The sequence below is a fragment of the Melanotaenia boesemani genome, chromosome 17 (assembly GCF_017639745.1).
Source record: "Melanotaenia boesemani isolate fMelBoe1 chromosome 17, fMelBoe1.pri, whole genome shotgun sequence".
NCBI lineage: Eukaryota > Metazoa > Chordata > Actinopteri > Atheriniformes > Melanotaeniidae > Melanotaenia > Melanotaenia boesemani.
Genome location: NC_055698.1, coordinates 28,826,205 through 28,850,367, shown reverse-complemented (window position 1 = coordinate 28,850,367; position 24,163 = coordinate 28,826,205). Strand labels below are relative to the sequence as shown.

The window sequence follows — 24,163 nt, the reverse complement described above, 5'->3', positions numbered from 1 at the left end:
CACATTGGATCTGGAAGATTCAGACCATCTTCATCGGAAATGGTCTCCTTGGAAAGGTGTCTGTCGAGGCCATTCTTAAGGAGGAGAAACGGGGAAAAAAGGTTGAGGCATCCCACATGACACAAGAACTGGCCTGCAAATCTCAATAACAGGTCAATTGGAGGAAAGAATCCTGCCCAGAACCCAGACCTCAACATTACTGAAGCAGACTGGGATCATCTTGACCGAACAGAGCAAAAGGCAGCCAACATCCAAACAAGAGCTTTGAAAAGTCCTTGAAGAAACGTGGAGAACTATCCCTGAAGACTCCTTAAAGAAATTACAGGCAACACTGGTGTGTTAAAGTATGAAGCTGCTCCCCGACTTTCAAACTCATTAGAACTGTACAAACTCTGTTTTTGCCTTTACTGTATTTCTATTTAATTATTTCCATTTGCACATGCTGTAATAAATGACTGCACCAGTTTCCACTTTCCCTTGCACAGCACTATATATTTTAACATTACAGACCATCATTAGCACCATCTCCTGCTCACCTAAACCCAAGTTTCACTTTTTTTTTCTGAATCAGCAGTTTTTTATGCAACACAGGAAAGCAAAGCAATTAACAGGAGAATGGTAATTATGCAAATTACCCAGTGGTAGAGGAAACCATTAACTATGATTGAAATTACAGTTACTGAGTTGATCTTGTGCACTTGTTTACTGGCTTTCATCCTCAGTAACTTCCCTTAAGCTGCAGCTACACTCACTTTGTTGGCTTTGATTGTGACAAGAAATTTCAGAAACATTTCAAACATCGGTGATCTGGCAGAGAAGAAAAGAAACCGGGGTGTACATATGCTGGTGGAGTAATGACGGATAGTAAACAGCTGCATCTGGTGAGGCAGAGCAGTCGTGTAATTGACAGAACATCAAACAGGTGTGGAGGAAAAGCAGCAGTCTCTGTTGTTATGTGCATGTAGACACAGAAATACTAAATAACGGGAATAGTTGCTTGATTATGGCTGTCATGTAATATAACTGTCTCTGTGATTGGTTTAATTTAAAAACAAAAACAGCAGAATACTGGAAATAGTAGTTTAGAAGTTCACAATGAGGAGCTTTTTTCACCATAATTCTGCTGGTTAGTAGCATAAGGAAGTGTAGTAGAAGTAGCTAGTGGCATTTATAGAATAATAAGCAATAATAACAACAGTTGTGATATTAATAGTGCAGTTAGTAGTTAGATAAAGACAGTCTCATTTCATACTCGGTTGTTTCTGTTATGGACGACATTGACATGAACTGTGAGCTCTGCCAGCAGCTGTTATTTTCATTCGCAAACATAGGCTGGAAATACAATACAGGCGTGGAATGTGATATGGGAAGTGAGTTACATAAAGACGGCTCGCCTCCCTGTAACGTAAACACTTCAGGCGTGCCCCCCACCCTCCCTCTGTCTGCTGCTAAGTTTAACGTCTGGGACGTAAAGCAAATCAGATCCTCAATTCAGAGGAGATTAGTCATACATCACTGAAGCTAACAAACACATCTTTTACTGATTAATCTGGTGGCACGTTGAATTGACCGGTAAAAAGTAAAAAGGAAGAATAACCACTGCACTCCCAGACCAAAAAAAAACCAAAAAAAAAAAAACAACCAAGTAAACAACGTATATTTTTGTGTTACAATCAACGATAACTATTCTAACAACTGAATACAGTTGAGTTTTTACGGCAAAAATGTCAGATTATTTGTCATTTCCTGCTTTGATTCGGTTATGAAACGTCCCCCTGACCTTCCTCGCTTCCACTCTTCAGACCCAAACTCAAACTCTGTTGTTCCCTGTGAACCTTCCACTTCATTAGGCTCTCGTGTCCTGTTTTTAAATTTAATCTTTTTTGTCTCGTTCTTTTAACTTATTGTATTTTACTTAATTTATGTATCTTCTACAATAACACAAACTTGACTTTTATGAAAGGTGCCCAGTAATAAAATGTATTATTATTATTATTATTATTAATATTATTATTATTACTAATTGCTTTTCTAAAATACTAACTAATGTTATTTATTTCTTACAAGCTACTTGGTACCATTCATGGCAACCACTATATTTATGCAACCATTTTTACTACAGTTTCTCTCAATGAACAAAAAACTACATGTGTGTTAAGTGAGAACCGTCAGAGCTTCAAAACTGCAGTACCTGCTTAGTGTGATAGGTGTTAGGGCACCGTTTTGGGATAAGCAACGTCTCATGGCTCACTTATGCTCTACGCTAAAGGATACGAAGCATTGCACCTTCTGCTCCTTTATGTGCATATTTTGGTCCAGTTTCATATATATATATATATATATATAATAATTTCTATGCCCATCTTTAACACTAGATGTCAGTAATTCTTACACACTGTACCTTTACGTTTTTATTTCTTCTAATAAATTTCCACACTGCATTTTTCAAAATATTATAGATTTCTACATTTTTTCTTCATGCATGCTTTAATATTTTCATTAAAGCATGACTTGTGTTTGGGATAATTTAAAATCCTAATTCTAATTAACTATATTTAAAAAATGTATATCACACACACCCACACAAAATCAGTGTAAATATAGTTCTAAATGACCATTTAGTTGAATGAAAATAAAATAGAAATAGGAAAAAAATTCCTGTTTACATCAACTTTCATGTCAGCCCCTGGTTATTTCAATCAAATCAAGATACAATCTTTGTCTCAGTTTACAGAATCAATCACATCTGGTTTCTGTCTTGGTGTAATTTCACTTTGCTGTCAGATACCAAACACACACGCAGGCATACCCATGTGTACACCCGAGCAGGCTTAGACTCGCCTCTGCACACTCAAACAAACGAACTGTCACGTGCATGTTCACGAGTGTGCAAAACACACTATCACACATAGCAAACACACACACACCCAGCAGAAATAATTCAGTCCAGGTGACACACCCGAGGAGTGTTGCATCTAAAGTCAACATACTCCCTGCAAGTTATGTCACAGCATTATGGAAATTGTAGTGACCTCCCTCCTTCTGTCACTGCTGTCTTACCAGATCGCTGGGGCTCTGCCAGTGGTTGGATCAGATTATGACACACTGACTAGGCCCCTGAGCGCATCACATGACTCGATGTATAAAACTACGCCACATGGTGGGTTTACTGTAACCGTAAAGTCCTGCTGTTGATTGACAGCAGCATCTGTGCGTTTGTTTTTAGGTTTTTTTTTGTTTGTTTGTTTCTTTAAACAGTAGCAACAAATCTGTCAAAGGAAGCATTGCTGGATTTCATATATTTTAGTAAGTCAAAACTATCCTTGCCAACTAAGCTTAAAAGTGCTGCACTCTGAATGTGGAATACAGTTTTTAGCTGTCAGATTAAAGCAAATGTATATAAGTATGGCTCTGTTAGTAGACAGCTTTTATATTGAAATGGTGGCTGTGCAAATACTGACTGTTCTCTATAATAAACAAATGGAAAATTTATTCTGGCATTCTTGTAGCACTTTTAAAAATCTTTAAAATGAAAATGGGAAGCTGCTGTTTGCATCAGGTCTTTCCAATAGCTGATGCAGTTTTGTTTCAACTCCAGTTCTGAATTGAAATTTGAAAGACAGGGACTACTTCATATCAATTGGTAACTATAGATCTACTTAAGCAAATATGACATGTGGAGTTCCCCAAGGTTACATTTTGGCCCCCCTATTGTTCAGTATCTACATGCTACCACATGCTCAAATCATGGAAACCAACCAAATGGCTTATCATTTTTATACTGACGACACTCAGCTCTATATTACTGTCTCACTTGGGGACTCCGGTCCCAAACAAAGCTAAGTATAAGTGTGTTTCTCAGTCTAATCAGTATGTAGATGTGTCAGAATTTTCTTCAGCTGAAAACAGATAAACTGAAGTCAGTGTGTTTGAAAAAAAAAAAAAAATCCAAACGTTTCTGCCAAGCTTAAGTCAGCAATGTTAAAAATTGGAACTAAATGTTAACAGCAATATTAAAAAAAAATAACCAAATCAAACTTTTTCCACCTGAAGAATAAATCTAGAATAAGAGAACTGGTGGCTAAGCATAATGTAGAAAAACTTTCTATGCATTTGTTTTCAGTTGTCTTGCTAAATGTAAAGGGGGTTTTACAGGTCTCTAAAATTCACTAAGACACCTGCAACTAATCCAGACTGCTGCTACTTGTGTCCTCACAAATACCAAAGCCGGGAACATATCACTCCAGTTCTCAGATCTTTACAATGGCTTCATGTGTGCCAGAGAATTGATTTTAAAATGTTGCTGATGCCATATGAGCCATGGAGACTTCTAAAGATCATCTGGGTTAAGTTTGCTTTCCATCCTGAGAGGTAAAACTAATTAATCTAAGCTGCAGCTCTTTTAAAGTGGGTCTAAAAACAATTTTATTTTCCACTGCTTTTAATTAAGATAGTTTTTCTCTTTTAAAAATTTGTATTGCATACGTACATTGACAGTGATGGTAATAACGATAATGTGTTGATGATGGTTATAGTGATAATCATGATGATGATAATGTATCTCCTGCTGATATGTGTTGGTATTACATGTATTTCATGTATGTATTCTGATGTCTGTTTTCTTGATTTTAACTTGCTCTGTTTCCATTTTATTTATTTTATTCTTTTAGCCTGTTTTAATTCTCCTATGTTTTTATTTACTTATTTATTTATTGCACTCCGCTATAATGCTTTAATGTTTTATGCAGCTGCACAGTGAAAGCGGGAAGGAAAAAATAACAAAAAGAAAAAGTATGCAAACAGCCAGAACTCCTTTTTTCATTGAGTCTGCTGCACACAATGTGTATGCATAAATTTATAAGCTGATTAATATTATTTTAACATCAAAACGTAAGACGATGTGAAAATTTAGAATTTTATTAAATGCATGTAATGCAGGTGTAACCTTAAAGCACATTAAAATTTTAAGTCTAATTTGGTCAGATGAAACAGGCTCTTCTAAATGCTTCTTGCTCCCTTTTAAGAGTAGACCGAGAAACCATTAAAACTACTAAGTGGGTTTATTTTAAATGTCTAAGATCATTTTCTGTCATCTAGAATCTGAAAATCTGCAATTTTGCAAATTTGTTATGCTGCACGAGAAAAAAAAGCGAGGAAATCTTTTAGAATTTAATGACTTTGATAGATGAAATGTAATGTTAGAGCCAAATCTTAAAAGTGAGCAGGAACAAAAGACTAATCTCTTTTTTTTAAAAAAAGAAAAAAAACTACATGATGCTAACATCCTGCTGACACACATCTTACAAAGACGGTTCTGAGTGAATATCTAAAAGGGTAGTCCTTCACTGATTCCAGTAAGAATCTGAGAGGTGATCACATACAGATCTCTCTCTTTTTTATTTTTTTATTTATTTTTTATTAATATTATTTCTAATAGAGTTTATTGGTTTGGAGACAGAATTTTTACATGTTATTCTCTCTTATCTTCGAACTAGTATATGTTGCCATGGTGATACAAAAAGTGAAGCAGCTTTACGACACTTAAAAACCAGAGTGGAACTGAAGGAACTTCACTAAGCTAAAAAGTCCTGATTTGTACTAAAGGCTACAGTCCTCTAGGTGGGAGTAATCTAGATGTCTATAAGGCACAGTGATAACAAAAGGGACTGGAAAAACAGCAAAAATCTAACCATTATGTATCTGGAGTTGATTGTGGCCACTTTGGTCAATGATTATGATTTTACAAGAAACAGTGCATTTAAGAGGGATCCCAGAAGCAGCTCAGCTCATCGCTCCAATTAAAATTTGCAGCTTTTCTGTTTAAACAAATGCTATGCTAAGCAGACGAGTCACTCATGAAGTCAGACCATTTTAAAAGAAAACACCCAATCCACACTTACAGCTACATGAAACACCAGAAATCAATCAGCCAGTTGATTTGAAGGATGGCTGACAAGAAGTTGAGGAGTTACTTTTCTCTACTTAATATGACTTATCCTATGAGCTGGATGATGCACTCTACTTCTGAAAGATTCCCGGCAAGAGTTCAAAAGTCATGCTATCAAGTTCAGTGGATGAGTTTTATGTTTCTGTCTTCTTTCAACTGCATTGTTCTGACACACCTGATTGTGTAAGCATCTAGCTGTAAGTACGGTCTGAAACAACCTGCAGTGACTTGGAGTATCAAGCCTGTCAAGACAGTTTTTCTTCTCAATGAGATTTTTTAACATTTCATGAGACTCTAGCTGCCTTTCCACAAGGCTGAACAATCAGTGGTTCCATTAGTCATATTTCTGTCTCTATTTTTATCAAATTTTGAGGAATTGTATTAGTAAAGGTTGATGAAAAGAGCTTTTTTTTTAAAAAATGTGTATAAACAGAAATGAAGCACCTTTTCGGGAACATGTGAAAATAGTCAGATATTTTCACTTCTAGAAAGAAAGTGTGATGATGTCAAGGATGTAATTTAATATAATTTTCATTCATCATTTAGAAGAAGAAATATTGCTAAGCTAAGCCCTATTGTGTCAGGTTCTGAGCTGGAAATGATCATACATGTTTTTATATCTTCACTCCTGGACTACTGTAACTCTAGTTTAACTTGCCTTAATAATAACCCATTGGAGCATCTTCAAGTTGTACAGAACGCTGCTGCAACACTCCAAACTAAATCTTCAAAATACTCACGTCACCCCGTTATTTGCTTAGCTACACTGGCTCCCAATCCACCACAGTGTACATTACAAAATTCTGTTTTTAACATAAAGAACTTTGCATTGTCAAGCCCCAAATTATATAAATGAATCTTTGCAGCCATACATCCCAGGCAGATCCCTGAGGTCATGTGATCAGGGTCTGCTAGCTGAGCAGCATGACTGGTTAAATACCATGGGTGAAAGAGCTTTTGCAGCAGTGGCTCCTACTCTCTGGAACTCCTTCCACTAGAGGAAGGAGTTCCAGAGAGTGCTTTACAAGAGTCATAAAAATATGTAAAAACAATGCATAAAAACATAAAATAATTAAAACAACATATAGAAACGTGATTGGAAAGTGCTACAGTGCTTCAGGGTATTAAGAGCCTTTCAGAAGTGCATAAAACAAACTAAGCAAGAATAACAAAATACACCTAGAAACAAGACTGACCCAGTCAGAATTAAAGCCAATCTAAAAAAGTGGGTCTTAAACTTTGATTTAAAAAGGCCGAGATCAGTAGTGATGCGAATATCGGGGGGCAATTTGTTCCACAGTCTAGGAGCAGCAAACGTAAAAGAACGATCACCCCACTGTTTGTATCTCCACCTTGGCACTTCTAGCAGAAGTTGACCCAAAGAACGCAGGGTCCTGCCATGACTGTGGACACAACAGAAGTTTAAAATCACTTCTAAAACAACCTGGAAGCCAGTGGAGTGACGACAGCACGGGGGTTATGTGTTCACATCTGCTCGTTAAAAATCAGGCAGCAGAAGTACAAGTTGAAGACGTGAAATTGAAGACTGACTGGGGCCAACATAAAGGGCATTACAGTAGACCAGTCTTTAACTTATGAATACATGGATTGCCTTCTCAAGATTCTGCTGACTGAGAAAGGGCTTCACTTTGGCCAAAAGATGGAGCTGAAAAAAGCTTGTTCTAACAACAGAACTAATCTGTTTATTAAAGTTGAGCCCACTGTCAAATGTTACACTGAGATTTTTAACATGTGATTTTAAAAAGGGGACCAGAGTACTACAGTTTGTGGAAACATTCAACATACATTTAGTTTCGCTGTCATTCAAGTGCAAAATGTGTCAACCACTGTTTTACATCATTTATACAATCCAGTAGCTTAATAAGTGGAGTATTTTCATTTGGACTCATGGCCAACTATATCAGAAAATTGTCTTGTCAAGACAAATTAAAAGACAGATAATGTTTTCTTATAATTGATTCCAAAAGTAGCAAATACAATGAAATGAGAACAGGGCTGAGAATAGACCCCTGTGGCACCCCACATGAAAGGGATGCATATAAAAAGCAGAGATCTCCAATAATTACAGAAAAGCTCCTGTTTGCCAGGTATGACTTAAACCATTGGCAAGTGTTGTCATGGATACCAACATACTTCTCCAGGCGAGATACAAGGACTGCATGGTCGACTGTATCAAAGGCTGCTGTGAGGTCCAGCAGCACCAGCACAGCAGGGTTCCCAGCATCCACAGACATGAGTTAGAAGCTCTAATGTCAAAATTATCGCTATCTCCCCAAAGTAAAGAATCATTTTAAAAAGTTTCTGGATCCAGGCAGTGATCTGAATCACCCCTAAAATCTTATAATTTGTTCCTTATTCCATTTCTGAGATTTCCTGAAAATTTAATCAAAATCCATCCATAATGTTTTGAGTTATATTCCTAACAAACAGATAGACTAACTAATGCCACCAAATACATGACCTCCACCTTGACAGAGGTAATAAAAATGGAGCGAGTGTGTAGAAGACTCTGCAGGAATGATGATAATCAGGCAATGAACAAAGGAAACCTGGTAGTACATATACTGGAGAAGGTCATGACGAATGTAATACAGCTGTGTGAAAACCTGAAAAACCTTGTGTATAAACAAATAAAAACCATATGAATTCAAGCAAATCGAGGTAGAGAAGGAAGAAATGTCTCAAAATAAATCAGAAATAAGGTAAAACTATAATACAGAGCATGGAAATTCAAATGACAAGGACAAGACGAAAAACAAAGAAATAATGATCATAATGAAAATCATCAAACCACAACACAAAAACAGGAGTTGTCGCTGTCTGGCATGACAGAAAGATTTAAGTGTCTAACTGAGACAAAAGACTTATTTCCCTTTGTCTCACATATATGGTCAAGGAAGCTGGTTTTTCTGTCTGATTCAAACTTTTGGTTCGTGACAACTACGCCCTTCTACAGCAACCATTAAACCCTGTCCTATAACAGATATATCTCACTGATTTACACAAGCTTTTTTATCCACTTAGAATAAAGATATGTATGCATTACAACGCTGGTAATGAAAATGTATTTGATTCACGTTTTTTCGCCTTTTTCGGCAACATTTCACAAGCTCGTTGCAAATCTGCTTGGTAATTATCGAAAACAATAGCTGTTAAAAGGGAAGAGTGGGTGACCGCAGAAGTGGACAAAAAAGGTCACATTTTGTAAAATGCTATTTGTGCTTTTGCAGCTTGATGTTGGGAAGCATTCAGTAATTTTTTGGAGGGGCTTATAGGAAAAAAACATTAATAAATCAGTCTGCATTTCTAAAAATCTCTTATTTCTAAAGCTTCTCTTCTCTCATCTTTTTTGCTTTGTGTTCAGTGTTTATTCGTTCTGTAATCTCCACTGTTTCCTTTCCCTCTCCATCTTCCTCTTCCTCATCCAGCCCCTCCCTTCCCCTCTATCTCCTGCTCTCTCTCTCTCTCTCATGCTGCCTTGCTGCTCGGATGATCTCTGCAGCGGCACGTGACGTGGCGCCCGCACATGGCCTGAGCGTGTGAGAGACAGAGAGAGAGAGCGAGAGAGATTTCAAAACATGCAAAGCTTACTTTCTCTCTCCCTCTCTCTCTGTCTCCCCCTCCAGCACTGCTCTCTAAGCCTGTGCTGTGTTATAGAGTGCAGAGTCAGTGTCTTGTTTAACCCTTCCCACTCCAGGATTAATCACAGCCCTGAATGTTAAATCACCGGCTGCTTCGGGGAAGTGTTATCCTGCTCTCCCCTCATTTAAAGACACAGACCAGCTCCCTCACTGTCCAACCACATCCAACTGCATTTATCTTTTAATATAAACAGATTGGATTGAGATATTTACATACATCTTCCTGGTTGAGTTTATCTCTCATTCCATCAGTCTTGATCCTGGTATCAAGTATCCTGGTACAAAGTGATTGTAGTGGTATAAGCTTTTTCCAATATGTGCAGGTTTGCAGTTTGTACAAAAAATGCTATAGATAAGCCTTTTTTGTGAAACTATGCTCACAGATTTAGTCAATATATGAAAGAAACTTCCCAACTCAAAGATCTAGACCAGAAAACTGGTCTGGCATAGAGGTACTTAAAAGTCTCTGAACCTGTAAGAATGTCCACATTTCTGCAAAAGTACAGCTGACACATCTTCAGATTTTCACATTGTCCTGTGGAAGTGCATCGTGAACTTAAGAGATTTCTGAAGTTACAAAATCATCTCAGTTGAACAGCAGTTGAACGCCACTATCCAAGCCACGCTGACAAATAATGTATACAAATGAAGAAAATTCAAGTGAATTGTGTGCAAATCTGTGAAACCGCAAAGGAAGTTAGGGCTGTGTCTAAACAACTCTACCCCATCATCAGGAAAACACTGCACAAACATGGTGTGAATGGACGGGCTGCAAAGAGAAAGCCACCACTTCCACAAAGAACATTACTGCCTGTCTGCAGACGATCATGTGGGGAGGTAAAGTTTAAAAAATGTTCTGTGATTGAATGAAACTAATACAGATAAATATAATGCATTTAGCTTAAATGAGGAGAACTTTGTTTAGAGAACGACCCCCATTTGTAATCGCCCTTGAACAGGGTTCTACTAAAGTTCAACAAATCTGAGCTTTTGCAGCATTTTGGGTATCTGTGCAGTGCATTGCTTCAATAATACAGACCTGGTATAACGCATCATAACGCAAAACAGATTACTAATGTTTGCACGGTCAGATTTTGTGTACAGAAAGTGACAAGACAAAAGTAAAATTTGACTTAAAATGGACCAAATAAAAGTTAAAAACAGCTTTTTATATGTGTTCTGCCATTCTATGCTGCTATTTTCCACATTAGATGAGTAAAGAAGAAGGTTTACCTTCAGTATTAAACTTATTTAACATCTGTCTAAATGCTGCAGAGAAGCAGCGGTTTGTAAAAAATCTAATTATTAACTTTACTTTAACTGAACATCCCAGTGTGAAACTACTTTATTTGGTTGGTTAGTTTTCTAAAATGCATAAGAGGCCAATTCTAATGTCTGTTTTATTTGTTGCTCTCTCGACTGTCCACACTTCTGCTTTCTCTGTCAGTCTAAAGGTCTCAGCACGGCTTGATTTAAAATTAAATGAATTCCCATGGAGTTTGGTGAACAGATCAGCCTTAAGCGAAAGAACAACTGATTAAATACAGGTTTTTATTCAGATTTTAAATTCAGATTTCTTCCCATGTGCTTCAAGTGCCTCTTTTCACCTGTCAAACTGTCAGTTGCGAGAACCCGACAACAACTGAGTCAGATTGCATGGTTGTTTGTCAGATTTTTACAAGTGTTGGCACGTTTACATCCTCTGGTTTAACATTTTGTCATAACTGAAAAATGCCTTGGTAATGACCAAGAAATATTTGAGTAGCACATGTTGTCACATTGCAGCTTAATGAGTTCATTACAGATCAGATTAGGATCAGGGGAAATCTAATGATAAAAAGCTGTTTTTAATTTGGGAAGTTTCTGGATGAATTAAATGACATGGAAATATTTTAGCTACAGCCTTTGTGTAAATGTGATTAGTGATCATGTTCTTGAGTTAGGGAAAGAAATACTAGGTTTTTTTTTACTGCTGCTCCACATAACTGTCATGGTGGACTTTATTTTCAAATTCTACTCTGTCATTGCTCTACGACTTGAGTTTCTAACCTTATTTACATGATCATGACCAACATGACCAAGTCATATCATGTGCAAAATCAGCTAGCATTACTATGGCTGAGGATCTCTACTTATACTCTTAAAGAAGCAAGGTCGGATAACCTGACGTTTCCACGTAGAACACTGGAGGAACCAACTGTGCTACTTTGAGGTGGAGCTGTACAAGTAATTTGCATGCACTGCAAGGAGCTGATGAACTAGCTGCCACAAGCAGGATAGTGCTAGCTAATAACTGGAAACAAGAAGATTTTCAGTCAAAAAAAGAGTCCATAAAGACAGAACCACTTCACAAAATGTTTCCGTCCACACAAAACTACTGACAACGCTATCGTATATATGCCAGACCTGTAAGTGGCGCTATAATGCTGCGCCAGAAATACGCCAAAAAAACAGAATAAGAAATGGAGCATGCGCATAAACTAGTGTAATGTAAAAAAAAAAAAAAAGGATGGAGCGAAAGATTACACAGAATCAAGCTAAAAAAGATCAAATTTGGGTGGATTTTATACAGATTTTGCATTGTTGCAGCTGTTGCTGGGTTTTCCTTAAGCAAGGGAGGCGGGGCAATGGCATCATCGGTTCAGATGCACGTGGATTGTAAACATGGAGCCTTTTCAGATTTAAAAACTTAGCATTTTCAGAGTAGTTAATTAGCCAATACACATAAACTCATGTTCTGGTGTACATGGCCGTAGACTTGGACTAGACTGCATCTGCTCCTTTAGCTGAGTGAGTCAATGCTGGGTGAGAGTCGGTAGGACTGAGCCACTGCGATTCTTCCCAGGTGAAGCAAGTAAGCACCCACTATCTCCACATAGGCCTAAGACCAAGCTGCTTACACTAGCTTGCTCCTAGCTAACGCTTAGTTTTCACTACACTAGCTTCCCATTTAATGGCAAGCAGAGATATGAACGGTGTCAGATTAAAATATTCAAAGGATTCATTTTTTATATTAGTGAATAATGAAAGACATGAACATTATTCTTTTATAGCAAATGCTTCTAAATGTACAATTTTAGGACATTTTAACAATCCTAAAACAAAAATATGCTGCAGCCAGCTTGAACTGTAATTTTGAAACAGTGAATGTGCCACACATGACAAATACCAAAGGCACTTCATTTCTGTCTAACTGAAGACTGTGCGTGTTGTAAAACGTGGGGATCAGAGACTGGTGCAGCAGAGAGGATTTATGGGGACAGAAAAGATGGTTAATATCAACATGATGGCTTTGTCCAGAAGGTTTGGTTGGTTTCAGAGACAATGAAAAACATTGGAGCTTCTGTTTTGAGGCTCAGCTGATTCTCTGCGGATGTCTTACATCTTGTGGCAAAAATTGAGCTCGTGGCGTTTAGTCTGCATTTAACAGGAAAACAAGGGCAATTCTAGTATTTTAAATGTTTCTGCCTACTTACTGTATTAACCAGACCACAGTTTTCTATGTAAAACTTTGATCAATTTTCAACCCAAACCTCAGTTTCTGTCCTTGTGGATGTGATGAAAAATATCACCACAGCTCTTTATAAAACCACAGCTGCATCCATGTTTTTTGTGCTTTCCCTCCCTCTGAGCTGCTCTCCATTTTGCCAAGCATGAATTAAAATCAAAGTAAAACATGTGCATGTGGATGAGATTATTATTTCCAGTCTATTTTCCATCTATTTCTCCGGTTGAATCTCTCTCTCGCTCTCTCTCTCGCTGCAGCTCTGTAGTAACACTTCAGCTCCACAACAACCTGAGGGATTTCTGGCTGGATGCATCAAGCTCAACCCAGTCACGTGTTTATAATTCAGAATAAAGAGCACACACACACACACACACAGAGAAAGATGAAAGCATGTTCCCATTAAAGCCTACATAGTTGCATGCAAATGCCGAAACAAAGAGGACACTCTCATATGCGCAAAGTTCTACACAGTGCATACAAACACACACAAAAATCACAAACATGCATTCATAAAGGCATGGATGCACACAAACACACTGATGGAGTATATTCATAGACTCTCCTAGCAGAGCTGCAGCAGTGGTACTCTCTTCTTTGTAGCATCAGCTCTATCCTCACAGAACCTCTGATGCTTTCTTTCATGCATCTCTCTTTCTCTTTATCTCTTTTTTAATCTGTTTTTCTTCACACAACTCTGCAGTTGTTTTTTTCCCTGTAAAACATTTCCTGTTTTATTGTTTATGAGTCAGAATTATAAGACAAACACATTATTCCAGCCAGATTTCTCAGAAATGGATCCTGTTGGGCACATCACTCCTTCTCTTTCTCTCTCTCTCTGCCTCAAGATCTTCATGGTACGCACTCAAAGGTGTAACAAAACAACCATCTGTGGAAGTCAGGGGAGCATTTTCTACACAACATGATGAGGGGAAACCCAAACTCAGTGCTCACGGGCGGATTCATCATCACAAATTCAATATTTTTAATTCTTAAAGCGATTAAACAATCAGACGTTATGGGGAATATGTGCAATGTCACATCAGATATAGCAGACTTACTGATGCTTGCACCCTGATCTGTGTCTTCAATGCATCAAGCCAGCTTACTTGTTTGGACACTTTCACATCTCTTCTCATGATTTCTCTTGTGTCCAGCTATCACAATAGCATAAACAGTCATACATCTGTCTCGTGCATTTCAGTGGTTCTCAAACTTCAACAAATATAATCTGATTTTGTTTTTCCCCCTTATCATTTCTTGCATCTGCTGTGCATGATTAGCTAACAAGTGGTTTCCATCTGCACAAATCTGTGTGTATGATATGAGAAAAATGTGCTTGCAGGGGTTTCAGTAACATTCAAACTCATTGTTTGACACAACTGATTCACTTATCATCCGAGCTTTTTCCTGGCATTGCAGGGAAAGCTCTGAAAGGCTTAATTCGTTTTAACTAGCTAGTAAAAAAAAAGTTGGCAGATATTCCTTTGTGTAAAAATCTCAAATGAAAACACAAAATAGCAAAACTGGCCAGCAGCGCAAAATACATTAGTCTCACAAAACCTCTGTTTCCATCCAAGTGTATCATAAATTCTGTCAGAATCTTTAGTAAATATGCCAAAAAACATAGGAAACCTTTCCTTGTTTCCATCCACTACTTGTATTCCGTTATTAAAATCTGGTTTATTGAGATAAGCAGGTGGCACCAATTTCCAGCCATAACAAAAAAACGGCACAACAAGATATTATCACTAAGTGAGCAGAAAATCACGGAAAACAAACCTTGAACAAATTAAAATATATAGAATCGGTGACAGACAGCACAGTGAGCCATGGAAACCGAGACTAGTAGCTTAGAAGAGTTTTGGAAACAACCTTGTGTGTATTCAGAAGCCATTCATAATATTTCATACAAATTCAGAATTTTTAATTATATGTGATGTTTTCCACCTCTGCCAGGAGTAAAGTATTTTTCTTTTCTGTGCAGAGGTTTTCGTTAAGCTGTTCATGATTCAACAGAGCTGCTTCTCAACACAAACCATGAATGGCATACTATCCTTCGTATTGTTGTCACCTGGACTGCATTTACACGACATAAAAATCAAATTATCTTCTCTCAAATAGAAAAGAACACCTGATAATAATGGAAATAACCTCACATAATATCACCATGGAAATAAAGCCAAATGGAAGGTCAGTTAGTTGTTCTGTCACGGTGGAAACATAAATGCATTTTGGTTTACAGCAGAATTTAAAACACGAGACCTCGGTTTGATTCCTGAATAAGACTGTTGCACCTTTGCCTCGTTATCTAGTGATTTACAGTTATTATTAGGTTCATTTTCAGTTGTTTGGTTAGATTTTGTGAATTTACCTACAAGGTTAGATAGTTTATAGTTTGAGCTCCCAAACATGGCTTGAAAAACGATAATGGAACCATCGCACTCCGAACGAAGTCCACGGAAAACCTACAAATTCCAGCGTTGTCATCAACACCACTACAAAGACTCATCACTCAGGTCAGCAAGTCAGTATAGAAGAAACTTGCTGCTTTCTGGCACAAATTACTTAAAAAATACTAGATAAAAAAACTCACGACATCCTGCATTAGGAGGTTGAAGAGTGGTGGCGAGCCACTGGACTTGAATCATGTTACCCAGTAAGTTGTTGCTAGATGTAGAAAATTATGATATTTTGGGGTCACATTGTCCTTCTTCTTAATGTCTATCTACTTTCAACTATTTGTCATGGTATAAGTTGATGAGTTGTGCCCAATTATTACACATTTTGTTCAAACTGGAATTACATTTATCCAGAATCTACAAACATGGCTTCAAATTAATGCTAATTCCACAAATAAGTCATGAAACTTAAAATATCGGTTACTTATTAAGATAATAACAAGTGAGAGTTGTATATATAGCTAGTTATACTTCACAGCCTTTGATAAAGTTAGTAAATAACAAGGAAAGATACTTGTCCATGATTCTAATGGAGTTAATTAAATGCTTTTAAATTTGATGCACAGACACTTTGATGGCTCCAAAAGACTCAAAACTGTCAAAAATGTTAAAACAATTCAAACTCCGAACACATAAAAGTTCACCCTTCTTCTTCAGATTTGTTAAATCTTTTAAAGAAAAAATAAACAAATAAAAGGAAGAGAAAAGAAAAACCTTCAGATGTTCTGGCTTATTTCATAAGCAGCAGAGAGAAGAAACAATAAATTATGAATATATAACGAATGAAAACAGCATGTTAATGAGAGTCGAGGAGGGTCGGAGGACAGGGTGTTAGCCATTTATCACACAGAGAAATAATTAGAGACAATCCTGCTCTGTTATTGTTAGAGGCACCCAATGGTTGAATTGCATTAGTTAATGCAATGCATCATGGGTCTGAGTCCTCATTAGTGCCAGATCACATCATGCCCTCTGCACGTTCAGCTAATGAAGAAATGTTCTGGTCCTACATGAATACTTCAGATCTAATCTTACCGTTAATCTTTGAGGAGCTACACTGAAAAATTCTTTCTGTCTTCAACGCTTTGAGTCTTGTGCTTATTTTTTAGACCAACCACAAAGTTTATTTAAATACTTTTAGGGTAGAAGAGGGAATACTTTTGAGATTTGTTAAGATGTGTAAATATCAGTATATGTGTTACTGGTGAAGAACAAATGAAGATGGCACATAGCACAAATGAAAAAAGTAAAAACCTTTAACACACAATGACAATATGTGGAAAATGTCGCTGCAAAAGTCAACGCTGACAAAGTGAAAAAGAACAAAATTAGAGATGTTTTAGTACCAATGGCTCAGGTAAGTCCCACAAAATGGCCAAGTTAGCAGTATCTGCTCTCAGATTTTAAATGGTTAAAGTCTTGGTTTACAAATAAAAATGGCAGATAGAGACTATAACTAATGCATAAAGATTTAATTAGTCAAAAATGTTTATTTGAATGGCTAAAAATGAATAAAGTTACTAACTGCACAAAATTTCCAGTCCTTCCCTGACGTTTTTCTGATAACTAATCATTGTCAAATATTTCTCAAATATGCTCAATCCAAACAAACAAAAAGTGAGTAAAAGATAAATAAAATTATGGCCAATTAATCAACTCTTCATCATTTAGTTCTGAGGTTTTAAAATTTACAATCACTCACCATGTAGACACTCAGGTCCTCCCATCATGTTTTGCTGCTGTTGAGGGGGCGGCGGCTGTGGCTGGACGGTCTCCAATCCAAGAAGAGAGGAAGAGGAGGATGAAGAGGACATGGAGGATGAAGAGGAGGAACAGGGTGGAGGAGATGCAGGAGGACACTGGGAACTCTGGTTGGGCACAGCAGACTGGGAACTCTGAGAAAACAAGACAAAAAAAACAATAAGAACCTCACTTCAAATATTTATTAACCAATCCTGAAATCTTCATAGTTCATCAACAACGGTGGCATTTGAACATGTTAGCTCACAAATTAGCTAGCCATCAATCCATGCTGAGGTAGCCTCCGGGTTATTGATGTATTACGTAGCTGAAAGAAGCTTAATTATATAACATGTTTTCTGTTTAATAAACTGAGTTATATGGTGCTTTCAAAGGGTTGTAATATTCTTATATGTTAGAAAAGTAAGTGGTATACAGTCCTGTTAAAACAGAGCAGAAGTTTAGCTAAATGTTCTAAAAATACAGCAGAAAGGTAGGATGATGTGGTAGTACAGAGGATGTTGGCTGTGAACAGCTGCTCTGCCTGGATGTGCTGAGGGAAGCTGTAGCAGCGATATGGAAACATTATTTTGCCACATGGGATTTAAACCTGCTGTGCTTTAGATACCACAGCTGTGCTTCCAAAATACCATAGGAATTTAGTAGAGCCAACATAATAGCTTCACTTTCACCCAAACGTAGCACTGATGGGCAGAATAAAAATGGAAATTAATCCCATCCCTTGCTGTTAATAGAATATTAAATCTTTGATTTTGTAAATACACAAATGCCAATTTTCTAGTTGGGTGCAAAAAAAACAGGAAGTTGAAAAACAGACTTCAAATGGCGAATTAACAATGTTATTGCAAAGTAAAAAAAGTTACAGTTTTTATCCAATAATTGAATAAAGTATGAGTATGAAATGCTTTATCTTACTTGGTTTATGTAGCTAGTTGCAACTTCACTGACAGAAAGCAGGTAAAGATCAACTTGCACCTTTTATGGTGCTAAAATCTTAATTAAGACAAGCTAGTTAAATGGCTTACTAACAGTTAGCACACATTTGAGCATCATTACTCTTCCTTTTGTTGAATTTAAAAATTGGTTGCTAGTACTGAGGACTTTTTAGCCTCATTTTTATCAGAAAAGCTCCTTCTGAGAGACTCAGCAACTCAGTAGAATTGCCACCGTGCACTTTTCTGTGCACCGTGTAAGTGAAAACACTAGATACAACAAGCCCTGTGTAACTTGAACTCTGATTGTTGTGCCTGTCAACAAAGCCAGAATCATATCGTAAACAGTTTTCTAGGAATTTAGTGAAATTATAATGTGGGTATAACATCAGGGTGTTATCAGAACAGCAGCCTGTAAATGCTTTGAAAGTTACCGTGGGCATGTAGTCTTAACGGGATACTTTTTAGTCGTAATTTTCAATCTAATTCCAGAGTCTAACAAACATAAAATTGTTTAAATGTGAGCTGCTTATAGGACTCCTTAGGGTGTTAACATAAAGTTGAATAAGCCTGAATTTTAGGAAACAGACACAAGCTTGACTGACAAGGTAGAAATAAAATAGGACATACTGACATTCAGAAGGGAGAATTACTCTAAGTTTCTGTTTAAAGCAGCAGTACCTGGGAGGGTATCTGGGCACTGGCCGAGCTCGGTCCGTTGCTGTGCATCCCCATCCCATTCTCAGTCAAGAACTCCTCCAGGTCCATGTACTGCAGCTGGAATAGGCCTCCATCACATGGCAGGGTCCGCTCCCACAGCAGTGGGCCCAAGAAGGCTGACTGGGAGTTGGGTCGCAGCGATCCAGAGCCTGGGGTTCCTCCCACCCCACCAGGCCCTCCGGCGTTGACACCTAAAGAGTCTTCATCACAATCCAGGGGCTTATCTTTGTCTGGAGAAGAAGAAGAAAAAGATATATCTACATGATGATGCTGGAATTTATGTTTTTTTCCCATAAAATAAAAGGTGTGTTGTTAAATTTGGTCTGACCAAAGATAAAACAATAAAACAACTTTTTTTTTTATTATTCCAAAACAGAAATGGCATTAAACATTCTGGAGAGTTATGAGTAGATTAATATTTTGGGCCAGGAGAGAAGAAAGTGCCAGTATGGGTGACACAGTGATGACATATTACAGGATTCATGCCTTTACATTAATGCTAATCTGTGTTAACACCTCCATCACATTCACTACCAATCAACACGCTCACACCACCACACACCGCTGCTCTGTTTGATGTTCTTTGACCGTTTTGAATGACTAAATAAATATTCTTACTGTAAGCAATGGTAACACCCAGCACATGTAAAGTTACTCTTAATGTAATTAGAATTTTGCTCAAACCAATCACATTCAGAATTCAAGATTAGCTGCATGTGATTGTAGATTATCCTGTTCATGCATGAGGAAAGCCTAGAGCAGGGATCCTCCAGCCTGGTCCTGGCTGGTGTCCTGCAGGTTTTAGATGTTTCAGTGTTTTGTTTAGATGTTTAACAGTCACCATCAAGCTTCATCTGTTGTTAGTTAGTAACCTGAACTCATCATACGTTGCTCACATGCTAATTTGCCTAGTTTAGTGAAGCTGGCACAATCAGCTAAAGTTAACAAATGCATGTCAACCAGATTTTGCACATTGACCAGATACGATGCACCACAGCTGCCTTCCAGAGACATTTACAGGTTGAACATCTACCAGTAATTAATACTGTCATCCAATATAAAAGCCTATAAACAAAGCACAATTTTTTAAAGGCACTCAACTTTGCTCAGTTGTTTAAAAAAAAGATCTGAAGGTTAAATTTGGGTAATATTTGATGGATGCCATCCAGATCTATGTTTTCTTGCATATATTTGCAGGTAGTAAATGTAATCCCACTGAGCTCAAATGATGACTTAAATTACAACTGTGTGGTACTTTGATAGAAAATCTACCACATGTGTTTTTTATCACGTGTCTCTATCTTTCTGTGAAGTACTTAGCTGTAATCACTGAAAGGCATGTATAATTAAAGCTAAGCTGACTGACTCCAAGTCCAATGGAAAGATAGATGTGGACCTGTGGCATCAATAAAGCATCCCCACAAAAACTAAACAGATTAAAGAGGAGCCTGCATGGAAAGAGCTACAGCGACTGTTTCACACTCTGATCCTTTGGTGATATTATTCTAAAGAATTACCCTGCCAACAGTGCATGCCAAATAAATGGCACGCTGAATAAGTTATAAGAATATCTAACTAAACAGCAGCCTGAGAGTGATGAAGCAAGCTAAAGAGACTGTGGAAGATTATCAGAGATGCCTGAGAGTAAAGAATATAAACACATGAGAGATTACAGCAGGAAACCAGCTGTGATGGGATACAGAGAAGGGTGGGGGGAGGGAGGAGTGGGGTAGCAAGACGTGCCATGAATTCATGCGTGTTGTAATCTCTCTCCAGCAGCATTATTTTCACCTGCCAGCTGAGTTTCATATACACAGATTTTAAATAAAATACAGTGAATTTCCTGAAAATTAGGTTAATGTTGATATTATTCATTATTATTATATAGTGCATTTAAACAACTGCAAAATTCGAGTTCAGCCATTATCTTGCCAGCAATGTCAGTCTACCCCAACCATGATCTTTTACTAAATCTAACCAATCAGAAACTGAAAACATATTAAATGTTCACAGCTGCTGTATACAGTTCTGGTTATTAGATATTACTGGAATTACTGAGCAGAGCGTCACTGAGTACGTAATAAGGACATGTCATGCAGAGGAGATCCATGCTAGTTGGAGTCCACCTGCTTCAACTTTCTTGCAGCATGTGGTGTTGCTTTGCCCTGGAACTCCATCAGAGTTTAACTGAGTGACGAAGCTGCATCCACCATAACGAACCAGATAGCCAATGTGCTTTCCCCTATGATACCAGGCCTGCAACAGTTCAAGTCCTCAGAAAGGTAGGAAAAAATAACAGCATTTAGCAGGCTAAAAGCGTCTTCCATGGCCTGAATGATCTTTATTTCTTTCCAGATTGTATTATTTAAACCTCGATACATTTGCCTACTTAAGATAGAAGGATAGTAGTCTACACTGGAAAAGCTAGCAGAGGAATTTGGACCAAGAGAAGAAGACCATGAGTCCCTTTACTTGGGTTTATAATCACTATTCTCTACCTCATGAACAATGTTGTGTATCAAAACTGACATCCGACAAGCTGTTTGTTGAGTGCTGTTAAGGCTGATTGAGAACCTCTGGATTTCTGTAACCTCTTGACTCAGCATTAGTAGTGTGTTTGAAAAACCGATAAACTGGAAGTAGAAGTGTTTAAACTAGTCCATCTCTACAAGACTCTACCACCCTTCAGAACCAAAAAGTTAAAGTTATGGCAAATGTTTTAAAAAAAAAGTCAAAAACTGCTTGAAAATAAAAAGGAAAGTTGAAATGAGTGGTTATTGTTGTGTATGAGATATGTACTTTGTGTATTACATTTTTTTTGCTATTCCAGTGGTTTAGAGAAGTTATTTTCTCAACAGTGATATCTGCTTTTTAGGATGAAGACTGCAGCAAGTAAAGCACGTCCAATGCAGGTATTAACCATTATAGAGCATTATATTATCCAGACATGGAAGAAGAAGCAACGACGTTTTTAATGGCTGCATAGACCACCACCGTCTACCGCGCTGCCTTCTTTTAGGTCTCTTTCTGAGAATGTACATTATCATGATCTTCTCCATCATCGCCATGTTTGTTATTGCCTGGAACTGACATATGAACTCGGAGATGAACTCTGAACTCCACACTGCCCTTTGGTGTATGTACTGCTAACAACCACGTCAACGTACAGCAAGGGACACATGAAAGCAGGAAGGCAGTGATGTTTAAAATTTATGTATCTAATTATGTACATAAAGGGAGCATAAATGAGCCTTAATACTGTTCTCGTGGTTACCATTAACTCATAATATATTGGAAGCTCTATACAAACACTGTGGGGTTTTTTTTTTATCTGCAGCAAAGACTGAGGGGGGAGCAGGAATCCATTCGCATAGAATTTGCATTAAGAACCTATAAAGTGGTCCCAAGAGGTTTTGATTAGTAGATGTTTTGTTGGCACACAAGTGCCAAAACACAGTTTGTTGCATGCTACAAACACCTCTATGAGCAACTGCAGGGGTCTGCTGCAGACAAACAGAGTTGCAGCAATTCTGGTGCATAAATTTACAAAGAAAAGTGACAAGATTACTTATAAACAACATTATATGAGGATTATTCACAAGAGCAGCAAGAGGAGATAATGAGAAGAGTAATGAGGAAGATTGATTAGTAGGTATACACTGACACTGATGCAGCTTAATTTAAGCGATTGCGACACTTTCGACTAAAGTGGACAACTAATTAAACTGTGGCAGACTGTGAACTGAACACTGCACAGCAGAAAAAAAGGGGAAATGTTGCAGAGAGAGGAGACTGGGAATAAAGATGGTCCATGCAACTTTGAGAAGCAGGGATGTAAGAAAAGAAAGAAATAATGAAGCTTTGGAGAAGGAAGCCTGAGAGATGACAGTGTACAGTAGAAGACTGAGAATAGAGAGGCAAAACCCTCAGAAAATGTAAATGAGCAGAGGGACTGTGGCAGAGTGATCTGACAAGAAGAGAGTAGACAGGAAAGTGTGAGAGGAAAAACTCAAAGATGTGTGAGAGAAAGATGTGCTAGATGGAGTGGGTGTTTGCGAAGGCGTCAAACAAAGCTAGCCAGGGGAAGAAAAAAATATAAAGCAGGAGAGTGAGGGAGAAGCATCCACTCTGAAAGGAAACAGGCAAGGAGAACCAGAGGCAACCCCACCCCCCAAAACAAACAAACAAAAAAAAACAAATATAATCACACACACTTGTCCTTCGCCTGAATGCATCATCTATCTGTAGTAAAATGCTGCATGTGTTGACAATGAGACTAGTCGACACCTTTGAGATGCTTTCTGGCTCCTTGGAGAGCCTGTCAGCTGCTCTCATCATCATCTCCTTCCCCACCTCATGCAAAGGACAAAAAAAGTCTCAACGAAGGGGCTGCAGTTGCACTGAGAAACCACAAGGGGTCGCCAACCAGCAGGGAGCAACTGGACAGTCCACTGCTTTTGTTTTTCTCTGTGTGAATGTGTTCGTTTTGAATTTATCTAACTTTGTGGGAACTGATTCTTGACAGACTACTCATCTTATGGGGGCCTTTATTTTAGCCACAGGCTGTTTATAATTTAAATAAAATCTAGACTTAAGATCTTTACAGAAGAAACAAAAGAGATCTGCAAGGGAATCAATGCAAATCAATGCAGTGTCCTCATGATCTCACCAGAATTGAAGAGTGTGTGTATGTGTGTAACAGCAGCTGACAAGGAGTTATGACATCCCCACAGCCAGAGAGGAAGGAGAAGCAGCCTGGTTAATATTTGTCATGGCAGCTGGTGGATGGGAAACAATTCAACCCCACTAAGTAACCTTTATTGGAACAGTCCAAAGAATCAGATTCAACATAAACAACTGCTGCTGCTGCTTTGGCTGATTCTGATGGCATCCAAGCCAGATTGTGTGTGTCTTTTCTAGAAAAAAAAAGAGAAGAAGAAAAAAGAAAACACTTTCTCCATCTCTCCTCCTCTACCTGAATTATTTCATTTCACCACCAAACCACCACATACAAAAAGGAAGTGTTAAATATAATAATCCAACATGCAGGAGAGGGGGAGGACTGAGGTGAAAACACTGTGCATGTGAGTGTGTTGGGTAAGCAGCTTCTCTGTATTTTACAATCACACATACCCACTCAGTCACATGCACACACACATACACCATGAATAATC

General features: G+C 37.9%; 1 protein-coding gene across 1 annotated transcript in view; it reads right to left on the bottom strand.

Annotated features, from left to right (window-relative positions):
- Window positions 1–24,163, bottom strand: part of dbpa (D site albumin promoter binding protein a) — a 41,614-nt gene that overhangs the window by 15,783 nt on the left and 1,668 nt on the right. The window contains exons 2-3 of the mRNA XM_042011702.1: window positions 18,951–19,219; window positions 17,279–17,471 (exon numbers count right to left, since the gene is read on the bottom strand). Of these exons, the coding sequence (XP_041867636.1) occupies window positions 17,279–17,471; window positions 18,951–19,219 (462 nt within the window). The remainder of the gene's footprint in view (window positions 1–17,278; window positions 17,472–18,950; window positions 19,220–24,163) is intronic.